This window comes from Fusarium pseudograminearum, chromosome 1 (genome assembly GCF_000303195.2).
Source record: "Fusarium pseudograminearum CS3096 chromosome 1, whole genome shotgun sequence".
Lineage (NCBI taxonomy): Eukaryota > Fungi > Ascomycota > Sordariomycetes > Hypocreales > Nectriaceae > Fusarium > Fusarium pseudograminearum.
The window spans coordinates 10,665,930-10,677,940 of record NC_031951.1 but is presented as its reverse complement, the minus strand read 5'-3'; the positions used below and the strand labels follow the sequence as shown (position 1 = coordinate 10,677,940).

The 12,011-nt window shown below is 47.3% G+C and overlaps 6 protein-coding genes across 6 annotated transcripts; 3 read left to right on the top strand and 3 right to left on the bottom strand.

Annotated features, from left to right (window-relative positions):
* Positions 1 to 60: 60 nt before the first annotated feature.
* On the bottom strand, positions 61 to 1,056 carry FPSE_09029 (uncharacterized protein; the record flags this gene model as incomplete). The annotated part of the gene is made up of 1 exon (XM_009262146.1): positions 61 to 1,056. One exon carries the CDS (start codon positions 1,054 to 1,056, stop codon positions 61 to 63), a length of 996 nt encoding a protein of 331 aa, XP_009260421.1.
* A 1,812-nt stretch (positions 1,057 to 2,868) lies between these two features.
* Positions 2,869 to 4,523, top strand: FPSE_09030 (uncharacterized protein; the record flags this gene model as incomplete). The annotated part of the gene is made up of 2 exons (XM_009262147.1): positions 2,869 to 2,985; positions 3,054 to 4,523. 2 exons carry the CDS (start codon positions 2,869 to 2,871, stop codon positions 4,521 to 4,523), a joined length of 1,587 nt encoding a protein of 528 aa, XP_009260422.1.
* Positions 4,524 to 5,160: 637 nt separating this feature from the next.
* Positions 5,161 to 5,577, top strand: FPSE_09031 (uncharacterized protein; the record flags this gene model as incomplete). Its single annotated transcript, XM_009262148.1, has 2 exons — positions 5,161 to 5,379; positions 5,503 to 5,577. The coding sequence occupies 2 exons, from the start codon at positions 5,161 to 5,163 to the stop codon at positions 5,575 to 5,577; spliced, it is 294 nt and encodes a 97-aa protein (XP_009260423.1).
* A 937-nt stretch (positions 5,578 to 6,514) lies between these two features.
* On the bottom strand, positions 6,515 to 7,369 carry FPSE_09032 (uncharacterized protein; the record flags this gene model as incomplete). The annotated part of the gene is made up of 1 exon (XM_009262149.1): positions 6,515 to 7,369. The coding sequence occupies one exon, from the start codon at positions 7,367 to 7,369 to the stop codon at positions 6,515 to 6,517; it is 855 nt and encodes a 284-aa protein (XP_009260424.1).
* A 631-nt stretch (positions 7,370 to 8,000) lies between these two features.
* Positions 8,001 to 9,476, bottom strand: FPSE_09033 (uncharacterized protein; the record flags this gene model as incomplete). Its single annotated transcript, XM_009262150.1, has 5 exons — positions 8,001 to 8,317; positions 8,368 to 8,819; positions 8,879 to 9,002; positions 9,059 to 9,188; positions 9,243 to 9,476. The coding sequence occupies 5 exons, from the start codon at positions 9,474 to 9,476 to the stop codon at positions 8,001 to 8,003; spliced, it is 1,257 nt and encodes a 418-aa protein (XP_009260425.1).
* A 492-nt stretch (positions 9,477 to 9,968) lies between these two features.
* On the top strand, positions 9,969 to 11,293 carry FPSE_09034 (uncharacterized protein; the record flags this gene model as incomplete). The annotated part of the gene is made up of 2 exons (XM_009262151.1): positions 9,969 to 10,799; positions 10,859 to 11,293. The coding sequence occupies 2 exons, from the start codon at positions 9,969 to 9,971 to the stop codon at positions 11,291 to 11,293; spliced, it is 1,266 nt and encodes a 421-aa protein (XP_009260426.1).
* Positions 11,294 to 12,011: the final 718 nt, after the last annotated feature.

Below are 12,011 nucleotides of genomic sequence, written 5' to 3'. Positions count from 1 at the left end.
ACTAAATCCCGCTAGCTACAATTAACCGGCTTCAACAAGAATGAATTCAAATATCCATCATCAAAGAAAGGGTCCTAGAACATCCTTGGTGTGCTCAACGATTCTCTTCTGTGCCGTCTCTCGCAAGAAACCAACCGTCTTTGAATTCAGCGTACAATCACATTTACTGGTGACAAGAAATAGGCCGTTCTCTTTCTGTCCATGAGAATTCACTCCGACTTCTCCTCCCCAAGTCGTGCCTCTCCCTCCAAATGCAGCACTTGTGCTTTGAAACAAGTGTCTCTGACCAGATTCTTCATTGCTAAATGAGAAAATACCAATCAGTGGCTCAAGTAGAAGCCAGATGGCCCAAGCAAGAATCGTATTGGGGTCCAAACCCCTTCTGACGTTACCAGTGTTGACCCAGCCAGGACAAGAATGGATAAACGTCACGTTGGAGTTTTCGTTGGCTAGATGTTCTAGAAATAAAGTGTTCATGTCAACGGCTTGTGTATGTGCTTTGACGACGTTGAAATTTCCAGGTCTTTTGAGATCGATGTCTTCGAGTTCGATATCTGAGCGTTCCATACCACCACCACCGACGCTGACGACTCTGGAATTTCCAGCTGCATTGATAAGAGGAAGTAGATGCAGAACAAACAAAATGCGCGAGTAGTATCTCAGAGTCTGAGAGATGTCAAAACCTTCGGTTGTGTCTTTTCGGTCAGTGAAAGGTGCATAGCCTGTCGAGAGAAAGACGAGATCAACACTCTTCTCTCTGCTTTTGATGACGTCGCACGCTTTCTTTGTGTCAGCAAGAAGTGAGACTTCGCCCTGGACCCAGATGATTTCAGCGTTGGGGTTTATAGCGTGCATCTCTTGGATGAACGTCTCTGTGCTTTGCTGGGCGCTTTCTCTGCCGATGAGATAGACTCTGATACTGGTGCCTTTGGCGATCAAAGCTTCGAGGGTGAACTTTCCGATGCCTGATGTTCCGCCGACAAATACGGCGACGCGCGGGGCGGTAGCATCGTTGATGAGGGCGTTGGAAGCTTGGATATCCTTGAATGAGACCATTATCACTGTGATGTTGGAGTCATGTTGCGATTGTGCTTGAAGACCGCCAGTGTGTTGAATGCTTACTTTGTGGCGTAAATGCTATTAAAATATTGGCGTTAGCTACGGACCGGCTGATACAAAGCACCCCGGAGCGTTGCACTTTAGGCAGATTGCTGGATGTCGTGTTCACGCTATCATCAATAGATTCAATTCTAGAACGCTTTCAGGAGTGGCTACTAGCCAGACTAGAGTAACGGGTATATTTCGTCTCCTATTCAGAGACCGATTAGCCGACAGTGTCGAACAGTTTGCTGTATACTAGAAATAAACAGATGACTACCTCTCGGATTGATACAGTTCGCATTCCAAGTGCTGCTATTCGCGAATCTCATCTTACCTTACAGCACAGCCTGGATCGCATTCGCAGATCAAGTATAAGCCTTGGGTCGGGGGTTACGGCCTGTAAAATAGCAGCAGCCGCCCGCTAAACGCCTAGATTTGGAGCATTGCGCGAGCTAAGCCACCACTAACATCGCTGTGCTGACGATGATCACGACGATCGATTTACTGCAACAACAATTGATGGGATTTATTTTAATATATAAGTAGGTTTCGACAGTAGATTAATTTATTTCAACAAGTCAAGCTACAATTTCAGTTCATTATTCTGTATCTCATTCTACTCTTCATTGTCATCAACATGCCTTGTATCACAAGCCGCATCAAGACCTTTCTGTCGGGATCTTCTTCCCTGTCAAGTTCAGCCAGTCAATACGACCCTTCATCTGAAAAACATGCACAGTCTTATCAGCTACAAACTGTATCACAGAGCGATGCTACCCCTCCACCTCCACCATATTCGTCAACCCCAAGCTGTGATCAATCGCTGCCCAAGCCATTTATTCTAGAGTTTGAACCGCCATCACAACAAGGTTACCGTGTCTCCCGACCATTAGACAGTAACGGGCAACGCTTCATCTACCTTCAGCGTACGAGAGAATAACTCTATTCTAAACTTTATACTGCTGCTTTAACTTTTATATCTACCGAAAACATGCTTGAAACAAGATGCCTTTGATCCGAGTTGCACTTGTGGATCTATTGTTAGGAGACAAGGATATGGGACGAAGCAGACCGAGAGACCAACGGTGACAGGTGGAGAGGAGGGGAAGAGCTGAAACCCGGAGGAGCAGTCAATCTCGTTTGAGGGTTAAAGTGATCGTCGTGCAACCTGACTAGACAAGGTAATAGATTAGGTACATGGTTTTATACCTACGTCAGCAAACAGGGCTGAAAGTTTCATGTTATATATCATGACCACTTTTCTTTGAGTTTATACAATTCTTAATCATTACATGAATCAGTCAATCTACATACACGAGTTAGGCGAGTAAACTTATTTAGGTAGTGTTCAATAGACTTTGACGCCAGGAACAGGAACATAGTTAGCCAGCCACCTTCAGCCCCCAATTGTCTAGTTGGTCCACCACCCCCAAGACCCCTGAAGAAAAACGTTGTTAGTCTTTTTTAGGGTCCAGAAAAATAAACGTTAGACGACATCAAAAAAAGAAAACCGCCAATCTTAGCTCTTACTAAGATGATGAAATTGCATGGCTTACTCGGAGGTGGGGTTCTGTACGCCATGTCCCCCTTACTACGTAGCACTATCGATTTCTATCCCTTGGAAAGAATAAATACGACCCCTTTCCTCTTGGTATATATATTCATGACTTGACCTTTGACCCTTGGCGACATGATTGAGACATTTTCTTGATCTATCGTACACCTGTTCTGTTTGGCCGAGGTCTGTCATATCGTCTGTTGGTTAAAATGGCCATCGCTCTCATGTCGGAAAAGGCGTCGCTATATCGGCGGCCCGTTATTTTTGCCGCCTGTGTCCTCGTATTCTTCATCATCTTGGAGACATTTTATTTATATTCCGATGCTGTAAGTCTTGAACAACTACGTCGTTCACGGCTTAATACCTCTTGCTATAACGTACTGACCATGGGAAGTGGACACCTGCACACGGGTTGTTACCCTCCGAAACAACATCGACCGGGGCATCACCAGAATCGTCAGTCAATGCGCCGCCAAAGAAGCACAAGCAGAAGCAGCAGAAACCGAAAACGAAAACAATCAAGACATCACAGCTTCACTTCCTTCTCCCGGCCTCCAACCCAAATGACATGTTCTGCGCCATCGTCGCCTCGGCCCTCGTGAACCGATATCCCGCTCCTTACATGGTTGGATGGAAGGGAGAGGGCAAGTACAACGCTTCCGCCGCCCACACTGCGAAACTCTACTCCATCAAGAAATACCTCGACAAGCTCCCCAACGGCGGCGACGATGACGACCTGGTCTTCTTCGGCGACGGCTACGATGTCATGGCTCAACTCCCCGTAGAGGTCGTCATCGAGCGCTACTTCAAGGTTGCTGCTGACGCTGACCAACGCTTGGCGGACCGTTTCGGAATCTCCGTTCAAGAGGCCCACAAGCGTGGTCTCAAGCAGACGCTCTTCTGGGGCGCCGACAAGATGTGCTGGCCTGCCATCAACGAAGCTCAGTGCACCAAGATCCCCGGTTCACATCTCGCCAGCACCGTTTACGGACCCAAGACCGGCAACGGTGATTTGAACTATCGCGATGCCAAGTACTTCAACTCGGGAAGCGTCATTGGTCCGATCGGCGACTTGCGCAAGTTCATCAATGCTGGTGTCACCGCCTTGGAGGAGACTTTTGATCCCAACTTCAAGTACAAGACTTCAGACCAAATCTACCTCGCCCGTGTGTACGCGCGCCAGGAACTATCCCGCGCGAAGCAGATCGAGGACGAGCTCCTCAACTTCGACAAGGTCACCACTGGCGAAAACAGCACCGCAACAGAGGATGTAGCCGAGTATCACGCAGCCATCGATTACGAGTCGGACTTTGTGCAGACCGGATGCTTCGCCCACAAGTGGATGCAAAAGCTAAACTACAACAACACCGATAACACGGCCACCATGTCCCTTAATCTTTTCGACCAGGGCAACAGCTTCAAGCCTTACAAGATCCAACTGCCCGCCAACGTGTACCGCTCTTTCATCCGCGTCTTCAAATCGCTGCCTAACGATGTCACCAAAAAGCCAGCCCGCGACTGGATCGGCAGCCTGAAGCTCGACACAAACGTCGCGACCCGCAAAATCTTTGGTTTCTACCACGCCACGTGCAGCAAGCGCCAGCTCGTCGCCGACTTTAAGAAGTACTGGTTCCACCCGTACATTGTGCCCCTACTACAAGCAGGCTTCCAGGCTACCAAGCAGGACCAGCTTATCACCGAGAAGCTCATCGACGGGCGCAAGTGGGTGTACAAGACGGCGTTTCCCTCGGAGGGAGCTCCTGAGGATGCGCTCGGCGGTGTCTTGACGGATTACAAGGAAGAGGCATATATTCCTTTCTCGACGTTGTGTAAAGATTCATCGCATATTCTCAACATACAATGACAAATTGGGATAGAATATATTGTTAATGAGGTTGGGTAATGGAGTACAGGTATTGGGTATGGGAAGGTTTGTTTTTATAAGCTTTTATTTACACGGCTTCAATATTTTATAGCATGACGTTTCTAAGATACTCTTTTAAAGAGTACATTCAATTTATTACAGCCACTTAAGGCTTTTATTACTTCACCACTGGTTCGGTTCCCTGGGCTTCAACAAGTTTGTCTCCGATGTTTGACTTATACAACCCTGGAAAGCTGTCACGATGATGGCTGCATATGCGTCTGGGGGGCCTGGCTGGTTGCCTGCATCTCGGCGGAATTCGGCATGATCCCGCGTTACACAATATTCACCCGTTGATCATGGGTACTAGGGCCGGTGTCGTACAACGTCAGAGCGTTGCCACTGCATATAGGCTATCAATTGCGAACCATATGCGGCTCCTAAAGACAAACAGCGATTGGAAAGATTAACCAACGTGGGATTTGGCACAACCCATCAATTGATACACGATGGCGGATATGTCGGACAGTTATGTCGAGCTTGAGTCCCATTAGCGACATCAAGGGTATAAAAAGACCGGATGAACCCTTGTTCATGGCATCCCAGACCCAAGCATCTTTAGCCAACTACATTAACAATGAAGTCAACCATCTTGCTCACCCTCATAGCCCTCCCCTTCGCCCTAGCTGGTCCAAACAACAAGGCCAGAGCGTCATCCCCCGACATCAGCGCTTCCATCGCAAACTTCCGCTCTGTCTTGGATCCCAAGTCTTCGGTGATCTCACCAAGAGATACCCGACAGCTAAACAAACCTGCGGCACGAAAGTGCAAAGATCTCAAGGGTTGGAGATGGTGCGTGAGTAGCTGTCTTGAGCTATGCGACATGATCTGCGACTGCAGCGGCTGTCCGTCGAATTGCGGTGCGTACACTTCACCCTAGATTGACATGTCTTTTGGTGTATTTACTCATATTTTGTAGTGGACAGATGTGCTGAGAAGGAGCAGTTTCGAGGTTGCGATGGGGGAGATGGGCATTGAACCGTCTATACGTTGATTGGAAGAGCATTGATAGCTACCAAGTTCAGGAATGAAACATTATTCGACATTTTATCTAGCATGTTATCGTAAACTTGACAACTCGAGTTCAATCCTTGTTCCCGCTTGTTCACCCTCATGGTATCTACTACGCTCAAGGCACAGTTGCAGCACTTCCACTTGGTGATGAGGGCAGTCTTGTTTCACCAATAGTTTCTTATGAAGCCAGAGTACTTTTGATTAATTACTATTATCTTCTATTCCTGAAGGCAGCATAGTACCATTCACCACCCTAATTCAACAAGTTGACACAACTGTCAAACGTAACCCCATGCCCATTCACAGCCAACCTTCAGCCTTCAATTATCGCTCCTTTTTTTAGTAGCTCGTCCTTGACATTCACTTTGTCATTAGTCTCGATAATTATGATGTTTCCTTGATATGTGTTGAAGTGCCCCCATGCGCCTCCAAAAATATCCATCAGAGCATATTGAAATCTGTCAAAATCCGGTATCAGGGTTTTCGCGATTTTATGCTTATATATTGTCTTGCTTCGGTCGAGAACTGGCACTTCTGTCATGATATCTGCTTGTTTTGTGTTGCTTGTTAAAATGTGTATGAGTTTGTACTGTTGTTATGCCGCCCATTGGACCTTTAGCTCATGTATAGGTACTTATCAACATCGTTGCGTGCTCAAGACCTACCTACCCAATCACTAACCTACGGACCTCCTTCATTCATTGCGAAACTAGGTAGCTACAGTCCATCAGCACGACATCTAATCAGTGATGTTTCACACACTCAAGCTGCAACATCAATTGCACCAGTCAATCAGCTCAATCTCATTCCTGAATAACGACATTCCAATCTCACTAAACATAATTTAGATAGCGTATACCATCGGGTCATTGGTACTCCGTCAAGTATAAAGCGATAATTAGAACAATAACAGTATTTTATGTACTAAACACCATACAGCGTACCTCAATGCTAAATCGGCCCTCAGCGTCGTCTCTTGTCCGAGGGTCTCCGAATGCACTGTGAGGTGTTTTACAGGCAACCTCAGAGCCTTCCTTCAACGAATCGCTATCAAAGCACTTGAGTAATATCCGCTCCGTGTCTCTCATTCCACTGAGGTAATACCAGGCCTGTTTCGGACTGTACTTAATAAGACCGACTTCTCTAACCAAGCTTCCATCTTCATAGCGGTGCTTGACAGGTATTATATCTGCATCATCGAATGCCGCAGCAGATGCAAATGCGAGTGGATATGACTCCAGTGGCTGAGTGTTCAACGACCGCCACACATTGACAATGCGATAGCGACCCTTCAAGAGTCGTTCTGCCTCTTGGGGAAAGTATTGCCGCACTCGTCGAGCGGCATTGTCAGCTGTGTGGTCGATGTGGACTCTAGCCAAGGGGCGATGTTGACCATCCCCCATCTCGTGACGCACAGTATGGTCGTAGATAAACACCTGGTTGTCTCCTGGTATTTTGTCCGACACCAACTGTTGGACTTCTGGATAGTAATCCCTTCTGATAGCTTCATCGTCCATAAAGTCTATCGTCTTTGGTGCTGGTGGCGCACCAGTGATAATCTCGAAAGCATCATGGTCAAGCGTGAATGGCTTCTCGCAGTCACGTACATCGTGGATATTGACATCAATTATCTTGTCGGAAAAGTTGAACTTGGGTTTATTGCCGGAGTCTCTGCTGAGGGTAAAGTATGGCTCAGAGCCATCGGCTGGAGGGTTGTAGAAGCTTAGTTGAGCCTCAACATCTCCACGGGGAAATTGGATTGTGCTCGGCATTTTTTTTTAGAATGAATAGGGTGAATATCGAATAGTTAACGGGTGAGTATCTCCATCAGCAGAGACGTAAGATCCGGAATTACTACTGTGACTAAATAAATATATATGTGGTAGTCAGGGAGGCGCCCTGCCTTAAAGCCAGGGAGTCAAGACGCTCTTCCAATTCATCATGGACTAGTGTGTTTTCATAGGAGGTTATGTTTTCCTTGATCACAAGGTTCATTGTGAACAAAATTGCTATCCCATTGTAAGACACGGAACTGCAAACCCACCAACGAGAAGCCTGAAAGGCAGATGGAAGGCCCGTTGTGTAGTGAGACATGCAGAAGCTGAGTTGTGAACTGAATAATGGCAGGTATCATACTCCATTGCTAGCTTCAATGCCTTGGATGAACTCAGGACAACAAGATATCACACCGCTTATGGACTGAATAATGGGTAGCTTATACTCCATCGTTAGCTTCAGCGGGACACTGAGACATCGCGCCGATCAGTGAGACATACCAAAGCTTAGCATCACATTTGGAGACAGGCCCATTATCCTTTAGAGTTATATCATTCAGCAAGCCACTATGGTTATTCTGTCCTAAGCCCAAACGCAGTTCCGAAAATGGCTAGTTTCTGGCCTAGATCAAGGCAGTTCACACTCGATGAGGTACTCGTCCGGCAGATCAAGCTGCCAGATACTAGTAATCCTGAGACCTGCCTTAGCCTCCAGCAACTCGCGCCACTGGACTTCACTCCTCTCCCCGGCAGAGAACATGGCCATCATCAAAATGTCTTTGGCAGTGGTCTCCCACGATGCATTCGTAAGCGGTACAACGTGTTCATGGATCAGAAGTTTGCTATAGCCCCGTTCCATGGCGTCAGTTATGTGACCAAGTATCTTTTCGCACACACTGTCGGGCCAGTCATGCAAGACAGAATGCAAGTAGTAAGCCCGAGAACCTGTTTTCCTCATATTAGTTCTTGTCTCGGATGCTTGGATCCCTTCTTACCTTTGACGGGCTGCTCTGTGAAGAAGTCATGCTCCATAGCGGTGAAGCTCGTCTGCTGAATTTTCTTGACCTGTCCAATAACGGGAGGAAGATCTTGGAGGATGAGCTTTCCTGGCATACTTGGATAATGGCGTTGCAAGTCCAAAAGGTCCTGGCCAAGACATCCACCAATATCTACCCAGAACGGCGCATCGGGATTTTTGTGGGCGCCATCAATTAACTGCTCTTGTACCGGAAACCGACCAGTCGCCATCCAAGGTGTTGGGTGGTAGCCAACCATATGGTCATTGAAGTACGATCCATAACCTTGAGATTGGATCCAGGAGAACATGTCACAATCGGTGTTGTAAGCATACATCAAGGGTGTGTTCTTTGTATCTGTAGGGTTCTTCCACCCACTCTTGCGTGAGAACTCGTGAAACTTGAGCGACGAAGCGCCAGTAGCACATGTCCTAATAATGTGGTCAGTGTCAAAGTGCTTATGTGAAGAGGAATCCATAGGTAAGCCTACAATCCAATGAGACCGTTCCCAACAGTTGGAATACTTAGCGACTTGGAGAAGACGGTAGGTCGGTACTCGTCCTGTGCAGTCTCGTCCACGTAGCCCATGGCACCAAAGTGACGCATGATGCGAGCTAACGATACCAGGTTAGATACATATGTAAATCATATAAGATAATAGGGGTGTTACCAAGAAGAACTGGGTCGACCCCAGTTTGATCTGCCAACTCGCTTACAGATTGTCCTCTGTCGCCGTTTTGTACCATGGCTCTCCATAAGCCACTGTCGACACCAAATGCAAGAGCACCAATTGACGTCGTCTTTGGTCATGTCAGTAACAATACCGAATTTGAGAAACAATGTTAGTAACGTACCATTGTCCAACAATGCCTCATTGCTATCTCTCGAGGTGTTTCAATAGCCAAACTCAGAGTCCTCAGCTTGATCAGGAGCTCATGGCGAGCATTGGGACTCCCCGAAGCGAGTACATCAGCAGCTGACACAACATCTTTGATGAGATCCGGGACAGCTTCAAGATTGCAGGGCTTTTCAACATCCATGACTGCAATCCCGTCAGGTGTGGATTTAGAGGCTCCGAGGCTACCCATTTTTATTTGAGTTCAAAAGGGGAAAGAGAGTATTCGATGATGATCTTGGTATGAGAGATGATGGTCCTCTGCTGGTTTTAGAAGATTACACCGCGTCGAACCGGGCTATTTGTACTTAGGTAACTCATAGCGGTTACATCTGTGACTTTCTGATCGTTGATATGAAGTTTACCGTCTAGAGTAACAAAACCTGGAATGGTCCATTCTAGCCTCTGAGTCTGTCTCAGTCCGTCTCAGTTATAGTCTATAGACAAACGCTCCTAGGGGTGCTTCTAGTTCTCCTTACAATAGCGGTGACTCGGACCATGAATTCCACAACGGCCATTCCGCCTCGAAGAGAGGACCTTGTTTCGGGGTGAGATTTCTTGATCAACAGTCTGAACGCAATCCCTCTCTCTGCTCACTACTACGAAGAAACAGAACTGGAAGTTTTGAGTGTCATTGCCTACGAAATTACGAGCAACCACATCATCTTTATCTTTATTACAAAGCATGGTCACCTCTGAGCCTTTATCAGTGGCCATTGTTGGCGGTGGCATCAGTGGACTTATCCTTGCCATCGGCCTTCTTCACAACCCCCAACTCGAAGTCACGATCTTCGAAGCTTCCTCTGCCTTTATGGAAATTGGTGCTGGTCTAGCTCTAGGGCCCAACGCTCAACGGGCCCTGAGACTCATTTCCCCGGATGTTGCACAAGCGTTTGAAGATCTCGCAACAGGAAACTTGTCATCTGAATACAGCAAAGTCTGGTTCAACTTCAGACGTGACATTCGAGGCCAGCAATGCGACCTAGACCTCGGTGCCATAGAAAACGACACTGGTCAACAGACGGTTCATCGGGCCAAGTTTCTAGATGCACTGACAGCTTTGGTGCCTCAAGACAAGGTTCAATTTGGGAAACGGCTGCTGAATGTGGTTCAGCATGATCATCATGTAGTGCTTCACTTCGAAGACGGGACGACAGCGAAAGCTAGTTGTGCAATTGGTGCTGATGGAGTTCACAGTAACATGCGCAAATACTTACTTGGTACAGCAGCACCAGCAGCCGTGCCGGTATTTTCTGGCTTTGTGGCCTATCGCGGCCTAATTCCCATGGAGATTGCTGACAAGACACTGGGCAAATTTGCTCGTGATGCTTACTTGTGGTGCGGAAATGAGTGCATGGTCATGATATATCCCATCGATGACGGCCAGGTTGTCAACGTGGTCGCTGCGTGCCACAGGAAAACTTGGGACGACAAGGCGTTTGTGGTCAATTCAACACAGGAACAGTTCAGAAGGGACTTTGACAGCTTGGACAGGATACCACGGAAGGTTATCGAGGTAAATCCCAGACTATTCCTTCATACCTTGTTGAGTATCAGCCACTAACATATATGAAGCTTCTGGGTAACCCAATGCTTTGGGGATTGCTGGACCATAATTCAGCGCCTTGCTACTACTTGAGAAATACGGCAGTAATTGGTGACGCCGCCCATGCAACCACCCCGTTTCAAGGCGCTGGTGCTGGTCAAGCCATTGAGGACGCCCTAGTTATGTCAAAGTTGCTCGGACAGGTCCAGCGTCTAAACGACATTGAGCCAGCTTTTGCGGCGTATGATGCTATCAGAAGGCCCCGGACAGAGAGGGTGGTGCAGACCAGTCGACAGGCGATGAAGCTGTTCACCTTTACCGATGCCGCTGTCGGTGATGACGTGGAGAAATGGAAGCAGGCATGGGAGGGAAGGATGAACTGGATCTGGGATATCGACCTGGAAGCCCATGTCGCCGACGCTTTGGACATGTTTGAGCTGAATCGATGTGCATGTGAGGAATGAGGCCACTACCGATAGCGCTAGGAAAGATATCACTATACTAGCGACGGGAATCACTGAGCTAAGAGTAACTATTGAAGCACTAAGACTTTCTTTTGTAGTCAACTTCTTAATACCACGCCTCGCAATGCCATGATATCCGTTCTTGGCCTGCAACATTCAACGTGCAGACATAACTAAGAGACAAGACGATTTGGCTGCTATCCGTATCGGCAGTACTTAGATCTACATTTCTTACGAATTTGCTTACCCAATCAATCGCAACAAGGCTGCCTTGCTGTATCGCTATATCTTGACTAATGTCTCACACGCGTAGTGAGACTAGGAGCTTGAGTTCAGCTAGTCTTATTCCCGTCCCTCACATCGGCATATAGATAGATACACCGTAACTTGAGAAGTTATCTGCTTTCTACATCGACACTATCTTCTTTCGTCTTCCTACATGTAATTAGTTTCGACTAGTTAGTAATTGCCTGAGCGTTCTATCCGCAGCCTACGCCCCAGCTGTAATCTGATACCAGTTCAAGACATCAAGTCTGCCCCAGTTCTGTGTCTCTGATAAACCTGTTTAACGTTTGACTTGTAAGAAGCCTCCATCGTCAGATTATCGGCTTCGTTATGCGGCCTAACTAGTTTCAACGTAGATAACTATGCCAGCCATGGTAATCAGCGATCTTACTCAAAGGACATTTCTTCCCAGGTGGATCAGCAGGCAATGACA